At 36.4% G+C, this 21,625-nt stretch overlaps 2 protein-coding genes across 4 annotated transcripts; both read right to left on the bottom strand.

Annotated features, from left to right (window-relative positions):
* Window positions 1-387: 387 nt before the first annotated feature.
* LOC18011216 lies at window positions 388-3,837 on the bottom strand. 3 transcript variants are annotated; one of them, XM_006392853.2, is made up of 5 exons: window positions 3,566-3,837; window positions 3,324-3,400; window positions 1,830-2,888; window positions 982-1,742; window positions 388-827 (listed from the first exon to the last, which is right to left on the bottom strand). In XM_006392853.2, exons 3-5 carry the CDS (start codon window positions 2,788-2,790, stop codon window positions 528-530), a joined length of 2,022 nt encoding a protein of 673 aa, XP_006392915.1. In that variant the 5' UTR covers window positions 2,791-2,888; window positions 3,324-3,400; window positions 3,566-3,837; the 3' UTR covers window positions 388-527. The 3 variants fall into 3 exon arrangements, with proteins under 3 accessions (XP_006392915.1, XP_006392916.1, XP_024006298.1); XM_006392854.2 differs by having other exon boundaries at window positions 3,357-3,455; window positions 3,566-3,669; XM_024150530.1 differs by having other exon boundaries at window positions 3,324-3,455; window positions 3,566-3,669.
* Window positions 3,838-17,647: 13,810 nt separating this feature from the next.
* LOC18011231 (beta-D-glucopyranosyl abscisate beta-glucosidase) lies at window positions 17,648-20,519 on the bottom strand. The gene is made up of 13 exons (XM_006392855.2): window positions 20,305-20,519; window positions 20,127-20,196; window positions 19,975-20,030; window positions 19,813-19,888; window positions 19,608-19,685; window positions 19,420-19,507; window positions 19,024-19,288; window positions 18,823-18,932; window positions 18,520-18,737; window positions 18,408-18,442; window positions 18,190-18,292; window positions 17,990-18,101; window positions 17,648-17,898 (listed from the first exon to the last, which is right to left on the bottom strand). The coding sequence occupies exons 1-13, from the start codon at window positions 20,470-20,472 to the stop codon at window positions 17,691-17,693; spliced, it is 1,587 nt and encodes a 528-aa protein (XP_006392917.1). The 5' UTR covers window positions 20,473-20,519; the 3' UTR covers window positions 17,648-17,690.
* Window positions 20,520-21,625: the final 1,106 nt, after the last annotated feature.

Genomic DNA, 21,625 nt, shown 5'->3' on the forward strand with positions numbered 1-21,625 from the left:
AACCCATTGATGTTGTAAGGAGGTGATTTCTATATCTTCTCAGGTGTCACTCCGGCTGGTGAAATATCTGTGCTTCAACTTTCTTATTACTTAATTTGAATATTTGATAACAAGCCATCCTATGTTTACTACTATGACATGAAGCAAAACAGCTTTAGAAGGGTCGAAATCGAAGGTATTAGTCCGGAGAAAATAAATAAGCATAGATATTATATTCATGTAGTGAGAATACAATGTGGTTGTAAAGATTGTGGCACTCAAAAGTATCAAGATGAAGGAAGACAAGTACGAAGAGGAGTCCGTGAACGTTAAGGATGTTGTCCTAAAAGGTTGTTTCTTTGTCCATTTAACCCCTTTAATTTGTGTTCTAAGTGTTTCATGACCACATATACATCACTATGATAACAATTTAAAATTAATGCATGTAATAAGAAATTCCCCAAAATCCAAATAACTCGAAAGACTATATATACTTATATAGCGTGGAAAATTAATAAGAATCGGGGGCTTTGAGAAGATCAAAGTGTTTATGGTCTCATGCATTTCACAAGAACGTCGACGAATCGCTTGTACATATGTTGCTTCATGTAAATCTTCTCAACCTTTTTGCGTCCTTGGATCCCCATTTGTAGCCTCGTTTCTTGATTTCTAAGTAGAAACAAGAGATTGTGAGCCAATTCTTTGTTACCTAATCCTCCTGTTGAGTGAAGTAGACCTGTCACGTTATGTTCCACCATCTCTTTTGTTCCTCCTGCATCTGTTCCCACCACTGCTAGTCCATAAGCCATTGCTTCGATTGTTACTCTCCCAAATGTTTCACCAACTCCCTGTTTTTTAAAAAAAAAGTTTCAATCAGAGACTATTAGCTTTGTAAATTTGCTTTCTCTGCTATGAAATTTTGTATTTGTTTTCTTTTGGATTTCAAATTTTAGAAGGGAACTGCAAGAGGAATTGAATGCATAATATCTGAGGATTTCTTACCTGAGAGTTTGTAACGTAGATATCTGCTGCAGAGTATAATGAAGCAACACGAGTTGTTGCTGGAGTCCAAATGACTGACTTGGATAAGTTTCCGTTGTTTGATATGAAGCTTAACATCTCTTTAACGTATCCAACTTTGTTGCTCTTTGAACCCACTGATCCTAGAAGAACTTTAATTTCTTGCTTCTGGCTTGTTACGGCATCGTCAGGTGTGAGAGAAACACTTTTCACCTGTCGAGATGAACCTCTTAGACGGTGTTTGCTCGAGAGACTAGCTTTGTCTTTCCTAGTGATGCCCTTGCGATTCCTTTGAGCTTCTTGTTCTCTCTCAACAAGTGCTAAGGCAACGGATTCAAGGAGAAAAAGTTGTCCCTTTGTTGGGTTTATGCTGCTAAGAGACATCACCAGCATATCTGCATCTGTTAAACCCAACTCCGTTCTGACTGATTCACGTAATATTTGTCTCTTCTCCCTCATCTTCTCTGGAGAAAGTGTTGGTGTGTTGAGTGAAGAAGGAATCCCAGCTACAAAAGCCAGCTCATCATTAACCGATAGTGGAACAATCACTGGTTGTGATCTAAGCTTTATATGCTCCTCTTCGCACCATGTTAACCATTGTTTGCTCTGTGATTCCGATAGAAAAACCAGCATTTTCACTCGGTCAAGCACTGGTTTCGCTCGGTCAAAGTATTCTCTTCGATTCTCCATTATCCACCAAGCTATCTGACTTCCACCAGCTGGATGATGATTCATGTATTGATCTGCAAAAAAACGAAGAACATTAATCAAGCTCTGCTTTCCTTTGACCGTTAATCAGTAGTCCCAAAATTCGTATAATGAATCCTTACCTATCCATGAGGCACACACAGCTGATCCTGCAATGACCAAATCTGCTTTCATAGCGGTCTTGAAGCTGAGTTCTCCTTTGTCTTCAACCACTTTGATCCTTCTCCTAGTGAGCTCTTGCATCAATCCACCTCTCCTGCTGAGAACTACTGCATAGACTGTTGCGCCACAGCTCAAAAGCTCTGAAGCCAGCTCCATCATCGAAATCGGAGCGCCAGTCATTGAGAGCTCGTGGAAAAGCAAGACGAATCTCCTTGACCAAACAAGGCGTTTAAAATCCGATTTCCTGTCGCAGGTCCCAGACCGTCTATGCGGGCTCCATTCAAGAACTCTATCCTCTAGTGATCCAAAAGGACCAAGAAGCTTACCATAAGTAGCATTTGTCATTGGAAGTTGTGGATCTTGCTCATCATCCAAATCCTTAGTCTCAACATCTTTGCTCACCTTCTGCTTACCACGGATCTTACCACGTGAAGCCCGGCCAGTTTTTCTCGTCTTCTGCTTGGAACTCAAACTCCTTCGAGAAGCCCCATCGTCTTTCTTGCTCAGACTAACATCCGTCCTCTTATTCGCACCAGCATCATCTTTACCAGTAAGACTTACCATAGCATCAGAAGTCTCATCAGCAACAGCACCCATTCCTTTGTTCGTCTCAACATGTAAAACATCCTTTCTCAGTTTGCCTCCAAACCGTAAAAACTCAACTTTGTTTTCATTATCATGTGCCCACCTAGACTGAACATAAAACCCAAGATACGTCCAAAGAGTAATCAAAAGCAGCCAATAAACCAGTCGGCTACTACGAAAGCACTGAAACGTTCCTCCTCCTCCTCCTCCTCCGCTACCTCTACGTGGAGTCCTACCAGAATGTACTCTAGGTGAGCCTCTTGGAGTAGACCTCCCTGACAGTGAAGAAGACTTAAAGCTTGTTTGTCTCAGCGGCGATAAACGAATCTCCTCCATGATTTCAAGGTTATGCTCTCATTACAATCAGCCACAAATAGGAACCAGAAGAATCAAAACCACTCCAGAGTCCAGACCACGAGCTCGAAAACGGCAACCTAGAAAAAGAAATCAAGCAATCAGTCTATAATACATATATTCAAGTTCATCAAACTCAAATTACACACATAGTCTGATACTAGAAGAACTATAGGAACGTTTAAAGCAGTAAAGCTGGTTACAATTCAGATCTAAACTCCTTCCATGGCCTGCAATTAGGTATTTGAAATTCATTGTTCCAAACCGAATCTGGAGAAAAATCCACAAACTCTTAACTTCATCAAAGTCTAATTACCAAAAATATGATACTAAAAGAACTATAGGAGCATGTAAAGGAGCATAGCTGCATTTATGTATTTTCAAACAAAATCTGGAGAAATTCCACAAATTCTTAATTCCAATTCCAAAGGCATAAGAAATACGATTTGAACAAACGGCGATGGAGAATTCGAAGACTGAAAAAAGAGAGGAGAAACTAAAAAGTTCAAACTCACATCGTCTCTTTAAGATCGGTAAGCTACACATACCAGAAGCTGAGTATGGATCCGACGATCCTCAAGTGTTGAAGATTCTGAAGTAGGAATAGAAAGGAAACGCAGCTAAATTGACGCGATTTTTGCAGAAATCTATGATTATAAAACACGAATCAACACGAAACCTGAAGTCAATGATTCTTCACCGGAAACTGGAAAAAGAGAGAAATAGAAGTAGAAAGAGACGAGAAAGAGAAGCTTACTTTTGTATCGAGTAATCTTCTTCCGAGATCAGAGATGAACAGAAGCGGAAGCAGAGCGGAGGAGTGCCTGCTTCTTCTTATTTGTTTCCTTTTTTTAATTTTCCACTTGTTTCCTTTTTTTATTATAACTTTTTGCTCTCCTAAATAGATTTGAAATTTCGAAACGACGAAATTTTGTTTTCTTAAACCGGATTAGGAAAATTTCCAAAAACAAAAACAAATTCCAAGTTTCCAACCTATCCTAATTTCACCAAAAAGACCTGACTAAGTTTGAGTGATATATTTTTAAAACTATCTCCTTTCAATGAAACGAATGAAAAAGAAGTTGGAAAACAAAAACTCTTATAAACTCTTGGTGTACACAGAAAAAAAAAATCATCACTTGGTTTAACGATTTTATTTGCGCTTCTATATAAGTCACATTTTGTATTAGAAAAATAATATCGTATAGCAAGATTTGACAAAATATATGAAAGTGTGATTTTCCCAATGAGATGTCACTGATTTTCAGTAATTTTCGAGTATAGGTTCGCATAATCTATTGTAAATTCAATGGAATAGTTTGTTTGAGAAGACGAGATTTATAACATGTTTTACTGTTGATACAAGTGTATTTTCATTATATTTTTATATTTATTTTACTATTTATTTTATTATTTATAATGTTTCTATAAATTAATAATATTAGGACCATAAAATTTTATTAATTTATCATGGATAATTAATTTATAGAGATAATTTGGTTTTCGCATATAATCTTTTAAAAAAAATTTTCAAATAATGTTGTATTTAAGAATTTAAGCATATAGTTATCAAAAATTATGATTAATAAATATAGTTATCATAACAGAATAGTTTTTAATAGCATATTGATTTGTCTATTAAAAATATACATATTTGTTGATAAAAAATAAATACATATTTACAAGTTCAAAATTTATAAGAAATTGTGGTTATTATATAAAATTGAAGACAATATTACAATACATTTGTAAACATTGACGTGTAAGAAAATCAATTATCACATTAAAATTTTATGATAAAAATATAATAAGTGAAAAGATGAACACCAATGAAATTTCAACTTTAAATAAAAAACAAATACATTAGTTATATTTTAGTATAGTATATTACATATATTTACATAAATTTATGCAATTATTAATTTATGTTTTTATTGGGACCATATATTTATATAAAAATTTTTAAAAAAAATATTATCTTGCTATCTTATCAAATTTGATGGATTTTTACATTAGTCCGACTTGGAACCAACAAAATTTATTATTTTATAGTGATTATTAATCTATAGAGTATTAATTTTATAGAGGTTATAGTGTAGATTTATTATATTAGGAGTTGTTTACCAATTTTGGATTTATTATAAGTAGTTTACACCGAATGTTGTGTTGAGTGTTTCTTATTGATTAATAAAATTGAGATTGACTGAAAATTATTGATAATAGTTTGACATCAACGGGTTCATCAGAGTTCCATCGGTCAAGGTATCAAGGCAGTAATTCTCTCTCACTGTTTAATCGTTCATCAGTGTATTAACCTGTTTGAGAGTTGTAATTGTACTAATATATATAAATTTTATGGTATCATATAATGCATTTTAAAGGAAAAAATAACGTTCTTATTATTTCTCTTTCTCTCTGTTACTCGTTGTACTTATGTCCTCCTCAAGTTTTTGCCAAAACTAACTTATTTATTCCGTTTTATGTTCACGTGTTTTATAATTAGATGATTGTGTCTTTATTTGAAGATAACTCATTATATTCTCCTTAGAAGAGAACCAAAAAAATCATCAAATTAAAGTTGAAAAAAAAACTCAAAAGTGAAATTAAAATATCAAAATTGTTAAAGAATAGGTAATTATCTACCTACTCAATTATCTTCATAAATAAGTTACTTACCAACCCCAAGCCTAAGTTTCTTATTAATTCACGTTATTGAAATTTTTATCATGTAAATATATTATTAATTTATATGGTAGTATATATACTGCTTCAACTTTGTAAAAAGATGATGTGAAGAAGCAATAATAAGAAGCTCTCTTTTCTCCTTCTTGTGCTCGTCTCTCTCTCCTCCAATATCACTCTCTCTCTATATAATATAATATATAAAGATGCATATATACATAGATATATGTTTTTATTCATAACACATTATCAGTACGATCGACTCTTAATCCTTGGAGGTAAGATTTAATTTATGTTTAGTCGATCTAAAGTTTATATATTTACGAAAAGAAAGGCTATGCCTTCTCCGTTTATGTATTATTTTGGGAAAATAGACTTTACCTTCCCTGAACCGATAATTTAAATTTATATTCAATTTATTTTCAAATTTAAAGGATCATAGACTATGCCTTCTCTGAACAGATCGTTATTATAAGCTATGCTTTCACGATCATATGATCATATGGTAGACTATGTCTCCTCCGATCATAATTATGGAGTAGCAGGTTGATCTGTTCAAAGTTTAATCCCTAGAGCTACTCTGCAAGAGCACAGATGTGCGGTTGTAGTATTGCAGAGGTCGAACCACAGAGACGAGAGATTCACTCAATAGACCTAAAAGAATTGAATTACGCTAAGCAGAAATAACAGAATTGAAAACACCAGAACAATGAAAACGGTTGTAAATCGATTGGAAAAAGATTAGGTCCAGGGTGTTTCTCAGGAAATCAGAGAATGCAGATAAATTAACTAGCCAGGATTCAGGTTAAGCGCAGTTCTTGAACTCAAATCACGAAATTATAATTAACCAACTTTCATTGCGAGAATTATCTAAGTCTAAATCCTAGAATCCCAAATTTCTTTGCAAATCCTAAAGATATAAACTAGCCTTAAGTGCAGGTTTGATATGTTCACAAAGTATCTAAACCAAATTTCTTTGCGGATAGCTACTTTGCTCACCCTAGGTTCTTTCCAGTTATTCGATTACACTTTTGTGTCAATCAATTAACCTAAGATCTAAGTTCTAGGTGGCCAATCCAGAATTAGTTTTAAGAACAACCTATGGTGAAGAACTAAATAGATTATGAACCCTAACTAATCAATCAATCTAACATTCAATAAAATCCTTTATGAGAACCCTAAACCTAACAAGCTAACTACTCAGACATGAATATTGAAGCAACAGACATGAATGAATAGTTTGCAAATAAAAAAATCACTAAATAAATAACAGGGGTTCGAAATCTTCTCTCAAAACAAACAGAGTTCAGACTTGTCTCCCCAAGAGCTCTCAAAAGTAAAGATGACAAAAGTTTTCTCTCTGAAAGTCTCAAAAGTAAAAGGTATCGATGAAGGAGGCAGAAAACCCTTCTTAAATCTAAAAACACGTTTTGGGCCTTTTTGTAAATACTAAAACTTCAGGGCTTCACAGATTCTTCAGAAATTGGATAAAATCACGTTTTTCCTTTTGTGGTCCTCGGTTTCGAGCGACACCAATGGTAGTGTCGAGCGACACTCATGCATAGCTGAAATCATCCTTTACGAAAATCCATCCATTTAGCTCCAAAATGCTCCAATATCTCCAATTAAGCTCCAAACGTACCTAGGACCTGTAAAGACTCCAAAAGACTCGAAAAACACTAAAAATACTCTATAAATAAGACCTATATCATGGTCAAAAACCATAAAAACCATGATATATCACAGGTTAAGCCTCCTCCTTATTTATATTTATGGAGTGGTAGGTTAAACCTCCTCCTAGTTTATATTTATGGAGTGGAAGGTTATGCCTCCTCCTTTTTTAATTTATGTTTATATATTTAAATTTATTTATGGAGTTGTAGGTTGTGTCTCCTCCTTGTTTAATTTATGTTTATATATTTAAATTTATTAGTGGAGTTGAAGGTTAAGCCTCCTCTATGGCTACAAAATAATGGAATGGAAGGTTAAACCTCCTCCATGATCAGAAAATGATGGAGTGGAAGGTTAATCCTCCTCCTAATCCATATTTATGTTTTTACATTTAAATTTATATTTGTGTAGTGGAAGATTAAATCTCCTCCCTACTAATATTATGGAGTAGAAGGCTATGCCTCCACCTTGATCATATATTTATGGAATATAAGGGTTAAACCTCTTTTGTGATCATAAAATTATGGAGTTGAAGGTTTAATCCTCCATCTTAATCAAATTTTATGGAGTGGAAGGTTAAGCCTTCTCCATGAACACAAAATAATGGAGTGGAAGGTTATGTCTCCTCCTTATTTTATGGTAGGCTCGGCGTCTTCAAAACCTATGGAAACTATACCAGGTATGTTATTATTATGAACTAATATGTTTAACTATCTGATATATTTTATCGATTATAATATGGATTAAAGACATCAAAACATGTCTTTAAAAATTAAAACTTCCGGAAGAGCTAAAAAGATTTGAAACTAAAAGCTCCAGAAGAGCTAAATTTTTTTTGAAATTTCGTGAAGAGCTAAAAGCACTGTAAGGGCTAGAACCTCCGGAAAAGCTAAAAGCTCTGTAAGAGCTAGAAGCTCCGGAAGAGCTAAAAGCCCCGTAAGACCTAAGCTCCGGAAAAGCTAAAAGCCCCGTAAGAGCTAGAAGCTCCAGAAGAGCTAAAAGCCCCATAAGAGCTAAGCTCCGGAAGAGCTAAAAACCCTATAAGAGCTAGGAGCTCTGGAAGAGAAAAATGCTCCACAAGAGCACACGATGGTGATATGCATATATGTGATAATAATAAAAAAATATGGCAAGGGTATATACCATAGTAAACCTGAAGTTTACTAATTGAATAAACCGGTTAAGCCATCCCGGTAGTTCCAATGATATAAGATCATTGAGAATACATGTTGAAAAACCATAAGCTTTTTCAACTAGTGCATGTCATAAAGAAAAAAAAAATGAAGCCATCGTGAAAAGCATCCATGGATGGATCACCATTTCTTTTGGTTTAAAGCTCATTGAATATATAGTTGGTCCTAGAGTGAGATTCAATTCGAGATGGATAGACCTTGAAAGTGTCATCATCTCGAGGGAGAGAATTAAAGAATCCCACATCGAGAGTAAGCTGAACATCTAGAAGATTATGTTCGCACTCGAAATGGGCTTTAGATAAAGCAAATCCAAGGGATTGCAAAACCAATTAAGGTGATCTCCATGTGGTGACATAAAATATGCAGTATAGCATATAGAAAACAACTGATGGATCCCCATATGAACCTGAAGTTCATATTGAGTGCAAAAAAAAATCTCATATCTCAGCTGAGCTCCACTAAAAAATAGATGTCCATAGAGGACGGTCTATTTGAGTCTATGACACGTAAAAAAAAAACGTGATAAACTACTTTGGTTCCAAATCCTCAAAAGAAAAGGAGCAAAAGAGGATTGATCTCTTGAAGAGATTATTGACATGGTTAATGATAAAATCAGGTACCTGAATGAACTCGATGATAAGATATCTCGATTCACCATGTCATTATAAAAAGGGGAACCAAAGATTAACCTCTAGAAGAATTAGTCCCTAAATGATTATATTGGAATTCTGTTCTCGGGAACACTACTCGATCGAATTAAAGAATGATGATCATCAAAACTCCTGAAGAGTTTTTCTCGAGTAGTATAAAAAAAGGGATTATTCCAGAGGTGATATCTTAAACCGGTAACTGGAGATATGTTTACGGCATGCTTTGCCGATTGCCACTTTGATGAAAATGAATTCCCTGCATTGAGGGGGGGGGGGATCTAGAGAATCACCAAAAGATAGCACAAAAGTGTATATAAACTTTGGCTTATCTCGATCCTCCTACCAATAAACGTGAGGTGGAGTTCATAAAATTGTACATTTGCAAAATTTGGCAAACCAGTTACTTGATGCATTCAAAGATATAAGATGGGTGATGAAATTATATATCCCCACTGTTAATGCTCCATCAAAAAAAAATGTTTCGGAACAAATTATTGATGAGAATTGAGCAAATGAACAGCGGGTTCAATTAAAGCGCGGGAGGCCGATGGGCTTGTAAGATAAAAATCCCCTCTTAAGTGAAAAGGTTCCAAAAGAACTATATATAGAAAATGTCCTAAAGACATTTGTGAAAAGGTTCAAGAAGAACCGAATAAAGATGTCCTGAATACATTTATGAAAAAGTTCAGAAGAACCGAATAAAGATGTCCTAAAGACATTTGTAAAAAGGTTTCAGAAGAACCATATAAAGAAAAATGTTCTGAAAACATTTATGAAAAGGTTCTAGAAGAACCATACAAAGATATATGTCCGGAAGATATATATTAATGGGTTCCATAAGAACCATATAAAGAGTTTCGTCTAGAAGACGAGCGTAGTTGCATTCTTTTTCCCTTATCATGGTTTTTCTCCCAGTGGGTTTTTCCTTGAAAATGTTTTTAACGAGGCAGCAAGGAACACGCATAATATAGATCTCTAAGGAAGAATACTTCTGAAAAAAGAAGTATGATGATATGTGTAGATGCACTCTTTTTCCCTTACTATGGTTTTTGTCCCACCGGGTTTTCCATGCTGAGGTTTTTAACGAGGCATCAAAGAATACGCCAAAAATAGACATCCTAATGACGTAGAAGTATAAACTCATCTATCAAAAAGAGAGACTCCGTCATCTAAACGTTTCAAGGAAAAGAAGATTATATATACTTTTTAGGAGAGCGCTACTGCATTCTTTTTCCTTATTATGGTTTCTGTCCTAAACGAATTTTTTCATAATAAAGTTTTTAGTGAGGCAGTATACAATAATTGATAATGATAAATAATTAAGGGAGAGTCTTAAAGAATAGATAATTATCTACCTACTTAATTATCTTCATAGATAAGTTACTTACCAACCCAAGCCTAAATTTCTTATTAATCCACGTTATTGAGAATTTTACCATGTAAATATATTATTAATTTATATGGTAGGTGTTATAACACATATCATATATGGACTCTTATACCGGCCCATTAGGCCCATCAGGGCATTGTACTTAACCTAGATTCCCTATGTACTCTATATATACATTCCAGTGATTAATAAAGTTTCTAAGTTTTCACAACACGTTATCAGCACGATAAGACTCTCTGAGCGAAAAACCCTAATAAATCCGGCCATCACCAAAACCCTAAAAGCAAGTCGAAACTTAAAAGACGCATATCTTCCAAACCGTGAGGAACCAGAAGACGATCTATATCAAATCGAAGCCCTCGACGAGACGAATCTACTGGTGAAAACCGTTTGTCGATCCAACGTCGGACGCGCCCTCACGCACACTTACAGTACACGACGATCAACCGAAAAAAAAAAAAAAACCAGATCCGAGTTTTTCCTTCTTCAACCAGCAGCTTCTCCAGTTTTGGTGATCAATCCTTGGAATTTGTAGCGGCTAACTGAGGTCTATTAGCTCCCAGTTTCATTAGCCTGTCAGAAATCCAAAGGTGGAAAAGGTATCTTCTAAAACTGAGAGCCATAGAACCTGTTGTTTAAACACTTCAAAACCCTATAAAAAAAAAAAAAAAAAAATATCGATCTCTAATTGATTGAAAGTGTTTGATACTCTGATGATTGATTGATAACTTGTTGATTGATTGTTTAAATTACAAGTTTATGCATGTTCAAAGGTTTTAAACTCGTTTTATAAAACCCTAATCTACAAAAACCTAACAACCGTTTTTGGCCATGTTTATGGCATAAACCTATTCGATTTTCTTCATGTTTAATAAGCTTGTTGCAGCTTATTTTGATTGTTGATTCTCTTGCTTGAAACACTTGATTGAATAAACTAAGAAAATCAACCCTAAATCCTAAGCTTGATTCACGATTTTGTAATCTTCAAAATCGTAAGTCATAATGCTTAAACCCTAGTCCTTTTCACGTGATTTCTTTGTTGTCCTTGTGAAATTATTAAAACCATCGACCACAGATCCTATAGATCTCGAAATCACATCCAAAATATGTTTTCCAAACCGTTAAAACCCTAGATAAAACCCTAATCATATTCGGCTCCCCTAGGGTTCCTCCTAAACCGCCTAAAACCGGCTAAACCTGGTTCTCATTAACCGAAATTATATTCGGCTTTAACCGATTAAATCACAGCTATTAAACCGACATCATGTTCGGGGTAACTAAAACCATACTCTTTAAAATTTACTATTTCCGAGAAAGTTCCCTCTAATAGAAAGTTTCCTCATATAAAAACTTTCCTCATATAGAAATTTTCCCGACATAGAAGTTTTCCTCATTTAGAAAATTACCCAAATTAGAAACTTTCCAAATTTAGAAACTTTCCTAAAATAGAAATATTCTCAAAATAGAAAGTTTCATCATCAGCATTCAAAATTTTCTCAAAACAATCCCTAACAAAATCAATCTCATGTTTCAGATGTCAAACATTCAGAAATGTGAATTCGAGGCCCTTCACGTCTCCGGGGATAACTACCTCGAGTGGGCCCTAGACATGCGCTTGTTCCTTGCATCGAAAGAACTCGATGCGTGTATTACCGACGGTAACACCGCATCCCGTAAGGGACAGTCTCAAGCGATATGTCACATACGCCATCATCTGGCCCCGAGCCTTAAGCAGCAATATCTCACTCTTGAGAATCCACTTGAATTGTGGCAAGCGCTGAAAAAGCGATATGACCATCAGAAAATGGTCCAGTTGCCTCAGGCAGATTTCGACTGGAAGAACCTTCGGTTCCAGGACTACAAATCCGTAGATGATTACAACAACGAACTCTTTCGTATTGTTGCCATCCGGAAACTCTGTGGCGAGGATGTGACAGATAATGATCTCCTCGAGAAAACATTATCCACATTCAGCACAGAGAATGTTGTGCTCCAACAACAATACCGTGCAATGAAACACACATTGTACGAAGACTTGTTGTCATGTCTTCTCCTCGCTGAGAAGAATAACCAGCTGCTTATGAGGAACAGCGCTATGAGGCCCCCGGGATCGGCTCCTGTCCCAGCTTCTCGTCAAGAGTCCTACCATGTTCAACCCGATAGATCCTCAGATCACCGCCGTGGACGTGGTAATGGACGTGGTAATGGCCGAGGACATGGACGTGGAAGACGTGGACGCGGACATGGTCGCGGCAACCGACCTAACCTCAGTTATGGTCCTGGTCGTGGTCGAGGCATCACCAAGCCGACCCGCCACACCAACCCCGATCACTCTGCTTGTACCAGATGTGGGATGTTCAACCACCCAACAAAGCAATGTCGCACCCCCAAGATCCACTGCGATCTATACCAGAAGTACGGAAAAGCTCCTGCTGAAGCCAACATGACTCAGCCAGTCGATGCTGCTAACCTGGAAGGTGACGACCTCCTTGATGATGAGAACACCACAAACGAGCAGACCGACCCCATGGACTATGAAACAGCTGATCTCCTCGATTAATTCAATCATCTGAAACTCTGATACAATTTGATTTTGTTCTTTATTTTTTTCATTTTGGGATTTGTTTCATTTTTTTTTTCCATTTGCCTTTATTCTCAGACACTGCTTTACTTTATGATTTATCACATTTTCTGAATTCCTCAATACTGAATTCTATCTTCTATTCATAATGAAGCACACCAGCAAATGGAAACCATAGTCGTAGATAGTGGATCCAGCCACACTATCTTAAGAAACAAAAGTTACTTCATAAACCTAACCTATCAAACCGCAAATATTAGCACCATCGCGGGTCCCTCAAATCTTATCGAAGGATATGGCCATGCCTATGTGTTGCTATCAAATGGCACACAACTTGAAATACCAGATGCTCTATATTCTCCTAGTTCGAAGAGAAATCTTCTGAGCTTCAAGGATATAAGAAAGAATGGTTTCCACATAGAAACCCAAGGTCAAGGGAACAAAGAATCCCTCCTAGTCACTAAAACCGTAGACGGCCATAAACAAATCCTCGAAACCATACCCGCGCTCTCTACTGGACTTTACCATGCTAAAGTCAGTATGATTGAAGCTAATACCACTCTCAAAGCCCGGTTTACTGATTATACTATTTGGCACGACCGGCTCGGTCATCCCAGTGCAAATATGATGCGTAAACTAATTCAAAACTCTCAAGGGCATACCCTCAAAGAAAACCGAGCTTATCCTCAACACCTCATGTGCACAGCTTGTTCTCAAGGCAAATTAATCACTCGGCCTTCACCAGTTAAAATCTCTAAACAAACACTTCATTTCCTAGAAAGAATCCAGGGCGATATCTGTGGACCTATACATCCATCTTCCGGACCATTCCGGTACTTCATGGTCCTTATAGACGCATCGACCCGTTGGTCATATGTTTGTCTCTTGTCCTCTCGGAACCAAGCCTTCGCTAGGTTCTTGGCCCAAATCATAAAATTGCGGGCCCATTTCCCTGAATTCCCACTAAAGACTATCCGCCTTGACAATGCTGGTGAATTTACCTCACAAGCGTTTAATGACTACTGTATGGCCATGGGGGTAACCGTGGAACATCCTGTAGCACATGTCCATACTCAAAATGGATTGGCTAAATCATTCATTAAACGCATTCAATGGATAGCCCGACCATTACTCATGAGATCAAAGCTCCCGGCCTCAGCATGGGGACATGCAGTATTACATGCTGCTGAACTCATACGCATCCGGCCATCTAGTGAACACAAATATTCCCCATCCCAACTACTCTCGGGTCATGAGCCAGACATCTCCCATCTCAAAACATTTGGGTGTTCAGTATATGTACCCATTGCTCCACCACATCGAACCAAAATGGGACCTCAAAGAAGGATGAGAATATATGTTGGTTTTGACTCTCCCACCATCAGAAGATATCTCGAGCCAACCACTGGAGATCTCTTCAAGGCCAGATATGCGGATTGCCAATTCGATGAATCGGTATATCCCTCTTTAGGTGGTGAGACAAACAAGCTGGTCAAAGATCTTTCATGGAATCAAACATCATTAAATTGGCAAGATCTTCGGACTCTAGAATGTGATTCAGAGATCCAAAAGATTATTCATTATCAAAAGCTAGCTAATCAATTGCCAGATTCCTTTGCTGACCCGACCAAAGTAACCAAATCGTACATCCCAGCTTGTAATGCACCAGTACGAATAGCTGTCCCAACGGGACAGACCCAAGTTGCTACAGAGTCTGCACCACATCTCAAACGGGGCAGACCTCTCGGTTCCAAAGATAAGAATCCCCGGAAATCAAAGAAAGGTGCAATAACCGAAACCGGGATTCCTGCAATATCAGACATAGCCGCGGCTGAGACTCAATCTAATGAACCCTCAATGGAAGTTCGGGACGCCGAATCTCCAGGTTCAGAAGATAACAATGAGATCTCCATCAATTATAATATGTCCGGAATACAATGGAATCGAAAAGAAGTCGACTTAAATGCACTCTTTGCATACAAAGTAGCACTTGATGTTGCGCTCACGCAAGAGGATCTAGAACCCACGTCAATAACACAGTGTACACATCGAACAGATTGGCTAAAATGGAAAGAAGCCATAAACGTGGAGTTAAAGAGTCTCAAACTCAGAAACGTGTTCGGTCCGATCATCCGGACCCCATCACACATCAAGCCAGTGGGCCACAAATGGGTCTTTGTGCGCAAAAGGAACGAACTCGGTGAAGTCGTTCGATACAAAGCACGGCTTGTAGCACAAGGATTCTCACAGAGACCCGGAATCGATTATGAGGAGACTTATTCTCCAGTGGTGGATGCAACAACATTCCGATTCCTCATAAGTCTGGCCATAAGAGAAAATCTTGATCTGCGGTCAATGGATGTTGTAACCGCATATCTCTATGGGCCCCTGGACAACGAAATATATATGAGACTCCCAGATGGCATTGAACTAAAAGACAAAAATGCATCTCGAGATCAATACTGCATCAGGCTGAACAAATCCTTGTATGGACTGAAACAAAGTGGGCGTATGTGGTACAACCGCCTCAGCGATTACCTCATCAAAGAAGGCTACAAAAATGACCCCATCAGTCCATGCATCTTCATCAAGAAGTATTCAAACAAAGGATTTGTAATCATAGCAGTATACGTGGATGATCTAAACATCCTCGGAACATCTGGTGAGATCTCCCAAACAGTCGACTGCTTAAAAGCAGAATTCGAAATGAAAGACCTAGGCAAAACAAAGTACTGTTTGGGATTACAACTTGAGTACATCAAAGGAGGAATCCTTGTGCATCAATCGGCTTATATCGAAAAGGTACTCAAGCGATTTAATATGGACCAAGCTCACCCATTGACCAGCCCAATGGTAGTTAGAAGCTTAAGTGATGACCCTCTTGGTCCCAAAAAGGATGATGAAGAAATCCTTGGTCCTGAAAAGCCATACCTCAGTGCTGTAGGAGCGTTAATGTACCTGGCTAGTCACACTAGACCAGACATATGTTTCGCCGTGAACCTCCTCGCTTGATATAGTTCATCTCCAACTCAGAGGCACTGGAACGGTATAAAACATCTCCTAAGATACCTTCGAGGTACTCAAGACTTAGGACTCTTCTATACTAACCAAAATAAAGATGGGTTAGTCGGCTTCGCCGATGCAGGATATCTATCAGATCCGCACACTGCCAAGTCTCAAACTGGCTACGTTTTTACGCATGGAGGAACAGCCATCTCTTGGAGATCAATGAAGCAGACACTCACTGCCACTTCATCAAACCATGCTGAAATCCTAGCCATTCATGAGGCTAGTAGGGAATGCGTCTGGCTGCGCTCCATGACTCAGCACATCCGCAGAGATTGTGGTATGGACGAAGACACACAGCCCACGGTGATGTATGAAGACAACGCGGCATGCATAGCTCAGCTCAAGGAAGGATATATCAAAGGAGATCGGACGAAGCACATTCTACCGAAGTTCTTCTCAACCTCAGACTGGCAGAAGGACGGCACTCTCAGCGTTCAGCAGGTCCGATCCAGTGAGAATTCAGCTGACCTCTTCACCAAATCATTGCCTACTTCAACACACCGGAAGCTCGTCAAACAGATAGGAATGTATAGACTTTGAGATCTGCAGTGATGCTACAATCAGGGGGAGTAATGCGTGTTGTACTCTTTTTCCTTCACCATGGTTTTGTCCCACTGGGTTTTTCCTGGTAAGGTTTTAATGAGGCAACATTCCTCAGCGCATTATCGAGATCCCGATTGAGTAGCTGACCCGGTTCACTCGTCCAAGGGGGAGTGTTATAACACATATCATATATGGACTCTTATACTGGCCCATTAGGCCCATCAGGGCATTGTACTTAACCTAGATTCCCTATGTACTCTATATATACATTCCAGTGATTAATAAAGTTTCTAAGTTTTCACAACAGTAGGTATATATACTGCTTCAACTTTGTAAAAAGATGATGTGAAGAAGCAATAATAAGAAGCAATAATAAGAAGCAATAATAAGAAGCTCTCTTTTCTCCTTCTTTATGCTCGTCTCTCTCTCCTCCAATATCACTCTCTCTCTCTCTATAATATAATATATAAAGATACATATATACATAGATATATGCTTTTATTCACAACAAAAATCAAATTGTCAAAGTTGTTGTACATAATTATTAACTCGTTGATAAAGAAATTCCAGGGAAAAGTTGGGATTTCGATTTTCCTGGACCTCAAATCCATGGCGTTATTATTGGGCTTCCATCGATTCATTTTGGGTTTTTATATTATGGATTTGTAACTAAAGTTGGCTTGCTGTAATTATAGTAAGCACTTTTGCTACATTTAAATATATGCAATGAAAAAGGTTTCAAAAAAAAAGAAATTCCAGGGAACGAATTGGATATTGCTACGTGGCGGTTGAGCTCTATAATTGATCCATTCTTTTCGTTCTTGCAGATTTAAATATTATATTCAACAAAATTAAAAGAAAACAACTCCATAGATATTATTACTGTATTTGTTAAATATTATTATTCTGTTGTTGTAAAAACATTTTATTATTACGATGAAAACTTGAACAACTCAGTAACTCACATGCTACCATCGGAAGAGAAGAGGGACCATAGATAAAAAACGATAAACATGATCGGTACAATATCACAAACTAATATGAATTCTTAAATTATCTATTTTTTTTTTTTTTGGGGAGGATTCAAGATTTGGATTCTTGATCTAGAGTTCGTCCCTCACTATCTTGGAAGTTGGAAATCCCGGCTTAAGGAAATCAGAATACCATTTGCCAGAAACTTTCTGGTGACGAGTCAAATTGTTTTGGAAATCGACATAGTAAAGCCCGAACCTCGACTTGTATCCATCTTGCCACTCAAAGTTATCCAGCAAAGACCATGCGTAGTATCCTGTAACGTTCACTTTGTCTTCGCTACAAAAAAACAATCAAGTTCATGCAGATTGATTATACTTAATATAACATTTTTGAGTTAGTTTTCGGTTTAGTTTGAACTTTTACTCACCAAATGGCTTCGCTCAAACTCAAGAGATGCTTTTGGTGATAATATTTCCTGTTGTAATCTCTTGTCCCAACTGTTACGTTATTATGATATTCCCCAAGGTCTTGTCCATATCCTTTAAAAAACAGAAAGAAAGTTTTAATTGATTAGGATAAAATAAAGTTGAAATCAATAAATATTGAGTTTTGAGCATTTTCTCTAACCATTCTCGGTGATCATAATTTCTGGGTCACCATAATTGTGCTTGGTATAATTCAAAAGTTTTCTCAGTCCTCTTGAATACGTATCCAGTAGAGCACGAGTAGGCTAATTAATGAAGAAAATAAAATAAAATCAATACAGTATATCACTACTGTAACTAAATTTAATGGTAAAGAAAGGTAGGTGTGGTGGGAAAAAAATACTAAAATGATTCTATCACCTTGCTACCAATGTTGAATCCATCCACAGTCTTGCCTGAATTATTGAACAATGCGCACATTAACTTCATATAAAAAAAAAGATAATTGAAGTTAGAAAAATTGAGTACTTACTTTCCCAATCAACAAGAGAATCCATCTGCCAACTCGGTTTCTTATGATCTGGTTTGTCATTATTAGCCGCAAACATTGCAGTATAATAATTCATTCCTACAAAATCTGTAGAGTTCCTCAGCTTTCTCTTTTCATCTTCACTGAATGTTGGCAGTCTATGACCAATAAGATCCTTCATCGACTGTGGATAATCTCCGTAAGTTGTTGGATGCAAATGCCTGTTTTTTTTAAATAAATTATAATGAGTTAATATTAGAATATCAAATTATATAAATTTATTTTAAGGTGTTAGTTTTTTTTTACCATCCCAAGATGAAGTCAAGCACACGGTCAATGGGAGCTCCAATAGCCTCAAGGTCGACTGGTTCGAACCAAGTTGGACTGTGTGCAATTCCAATTTTACCTCCAACACACTATATTTTGGCAAAAAAAAAATATATTCAATTAAATTTTTTTTTTAAAATAGCATAAGAAAATAGACTCATGCATGTAATTTAGATAAACCATTTTGCATTTTCTAAAAGCGTCAGCAGCTTCAGCATGCGCTAAGAGTAAGTTGTGACTGACTCGATAGGCTTCGTATCCTGATCGTCCATCTTCACAATTCTTTCCCCATATTTTGATATATGGTGAACAACGTCCTGGAGCTTTTTTTCCGATGTCGTAACCGGCACGACTAAAAACCCATGGTTCATTAAATGTGATCCAATTTTTCACTTTATGTCCGTATTCATGAAAAGTGTAGTTCGCATATTCCGTAAAATCCTTCCTGTTTTTTCCAATGACATATTATTGATTATTGGAAGGTTTATTGTTTTTGAAAAGGAATAATCAGAAGAAATTTCCCCAAACAAATTATATAAGTATATATATTATTATATAAATGAAAAAAAAACTTACACAATACGCCTACTCAAAAAACCACCGTATTCATCTTCTAAGTCTTGCGGAGTATCCCAGTGAAAGACTGTTACTAGTGGAGTTATCTCTATATTTCCAAATAATACAAATATAGTTTGTGAGTATTAATTGATATAACATGATATTATCATATTTATATAATGTTGTTTTGGGGAAGAGAAGATTACTATTTTTGAGAAGCTCATCGATGAGGTCGTGGTAGAATTGGACTCCATGTTCGCTTATTCCCTTAGACATTCTTCCATCTGTTAGACATTATGCATAATTCCACTTGTTATTTTCTTTTCTTTTTTTTCCTAACTTTACCTTAGTCACTAACAATCTAACATATCGATATACTGTACATTAAAAAAAAACTTAGGGCAAACTTACGGGGGAAAATTCTAGGCCACGCAATAGAAAATCTAAAAGCATCAGTGTTGAGGTCTTTCATCAATTTTATATCCTCCTGTTAATATTCATTTAAAGCAAATATTAATCACCAGTAATTTATTTAAATCACTAGAACATTAAAAAAAATGATAATATTATTACCTTGTAACGATGGTAGAAATCAACAGCAACATCAGCGCTAGCATTTTGACATCTATCTGAATTTTTTTACAAATATTTTAGATCGATGACATATATATGAGTAAATTATAACCATAGTTATACTGATATAAGGGGAAAAAAAATCTACATACGTGGGTATTTCTTAGTGAAAGTGTCCCACATGCTTGGACCTCTGCAACCTTTTTTAACAGCTCCTTCAACCTATTTTACAACACAGTAACAGAAAGATATTAATAATCATAAAATGCAAAAAAAAAAAAAACACGTACATCATAGGTTTTGTGGGAAAAAAAATTGTAAAAGATGTACCTGAAACGCAGCGGTTGCGGTTCCCCAAAGGAAGCCTTCAGGGAAGCTAGCTCTACTTAGTTTATCAGTTTGACGGCAAACAGGTCCATCGGCTTTGGTGGGAGATCCAGTCAGAGTTATAACCAGAACTAACCCTAACAGTAAAGGAACCCTTTCGAAGCTCACCATTTTGTGTTTGTCTCTCTCTCTCTCTCTATATATATATATAAATATAACTAAAGATATTGATGGAGAAAATTGATGAAGAAGTGAAGGAGTGCTTAGGGTTATATAGAGCGTTGTGTCATTGTTTAGTAGTGTGAACATCAACAAAAACAAAAACAAAAAAAAAGTCAGTGTTGTAGACATTGTAATTTGTGAAATGTGTCATTACTGTAGAATAATTGAAAAAGACAATATTTTCTGAATAATACTTGTATTCACACTTAATTTACCAGAAAACTTTACACATTGTATCTTATAGACTAAAGATAAGAATCTAGAACTATTGCCGATCTTACACTTGATATAGCTGTCTAAGGTGACCCATCACCTAGAGAATAAAGGATTTCAATTTTTTTTTTTTTTTTGTTAAGGATTTCAAATTTGTTCTAGTTCTAGACGCTCCTTGTGTTCGTACGAACGTCTCTCTGCTCACTCTATTTTTCCATTACAGAATTTGTCTTCTTTTGCTGATGTTGACTGGTTTCGGTAGATGGGCTTTGATTTGTTTAGGTATATTGACTTATTTTCAAGCTACACTTTCACATCAACCAGCATTACATATTGCTAAGCTAGAAATCAAGTCCAAGAAAAAACCTAACAATTGTCTGACATCTCCACTAACTTAATTTGAGATCGTAGTATGTTTACCATTTAGATCCGATCCAATCTTTCAACAAACATAATTCATTACCAAAAAGAATCCAGATAATTTATTGACACATCAGTCATATACCAAAATCAAAATGCAACCTAAGACTAAATGTCTAAAATGAAAATGCATTTTAAACACGTACAGTATTAGCTTTTCCACTGCTCCAGTAAAAGGTATTGGTTTTCCACAGGTAAAAAAAAATGTTGAGAAAGAAAGCAAGTATATTTATACATACATGAGCTGGGAGGATCTGAATAGCGAAAATTGGAAATCGTAATATGTCACAATCAAAGCCAACGTATTCAATTTCCTTAAAAGTAATTCTCTATTATTTTTGTAAGGAAAACGAAGAGATTACATAATAATCTGGTGATAATTTTTATAAGGTTTTTTGGGATAAAATATGAAATTTTATTTAACAAAAAACTGGAATGGTTTCTTTATAATATGCTCAACAGAGCTAAA

This window comes from Eutrema salsugineum, unplaced genomic scaffold (genome assembly GCF_000478725.1).
Source record: "Eutrema salsugineum unplaced genomic scaffold, Eutsalg1_0 scaffold_7, whole genome shotgun sequence".
Classification (NCBI taxonomy): Eukaryota; Viridiplantae; Streptophyta; class Magnoliopsida; order Brassicales; family Brassicaceae; genus Eutrema; species Eutrema salsugineum.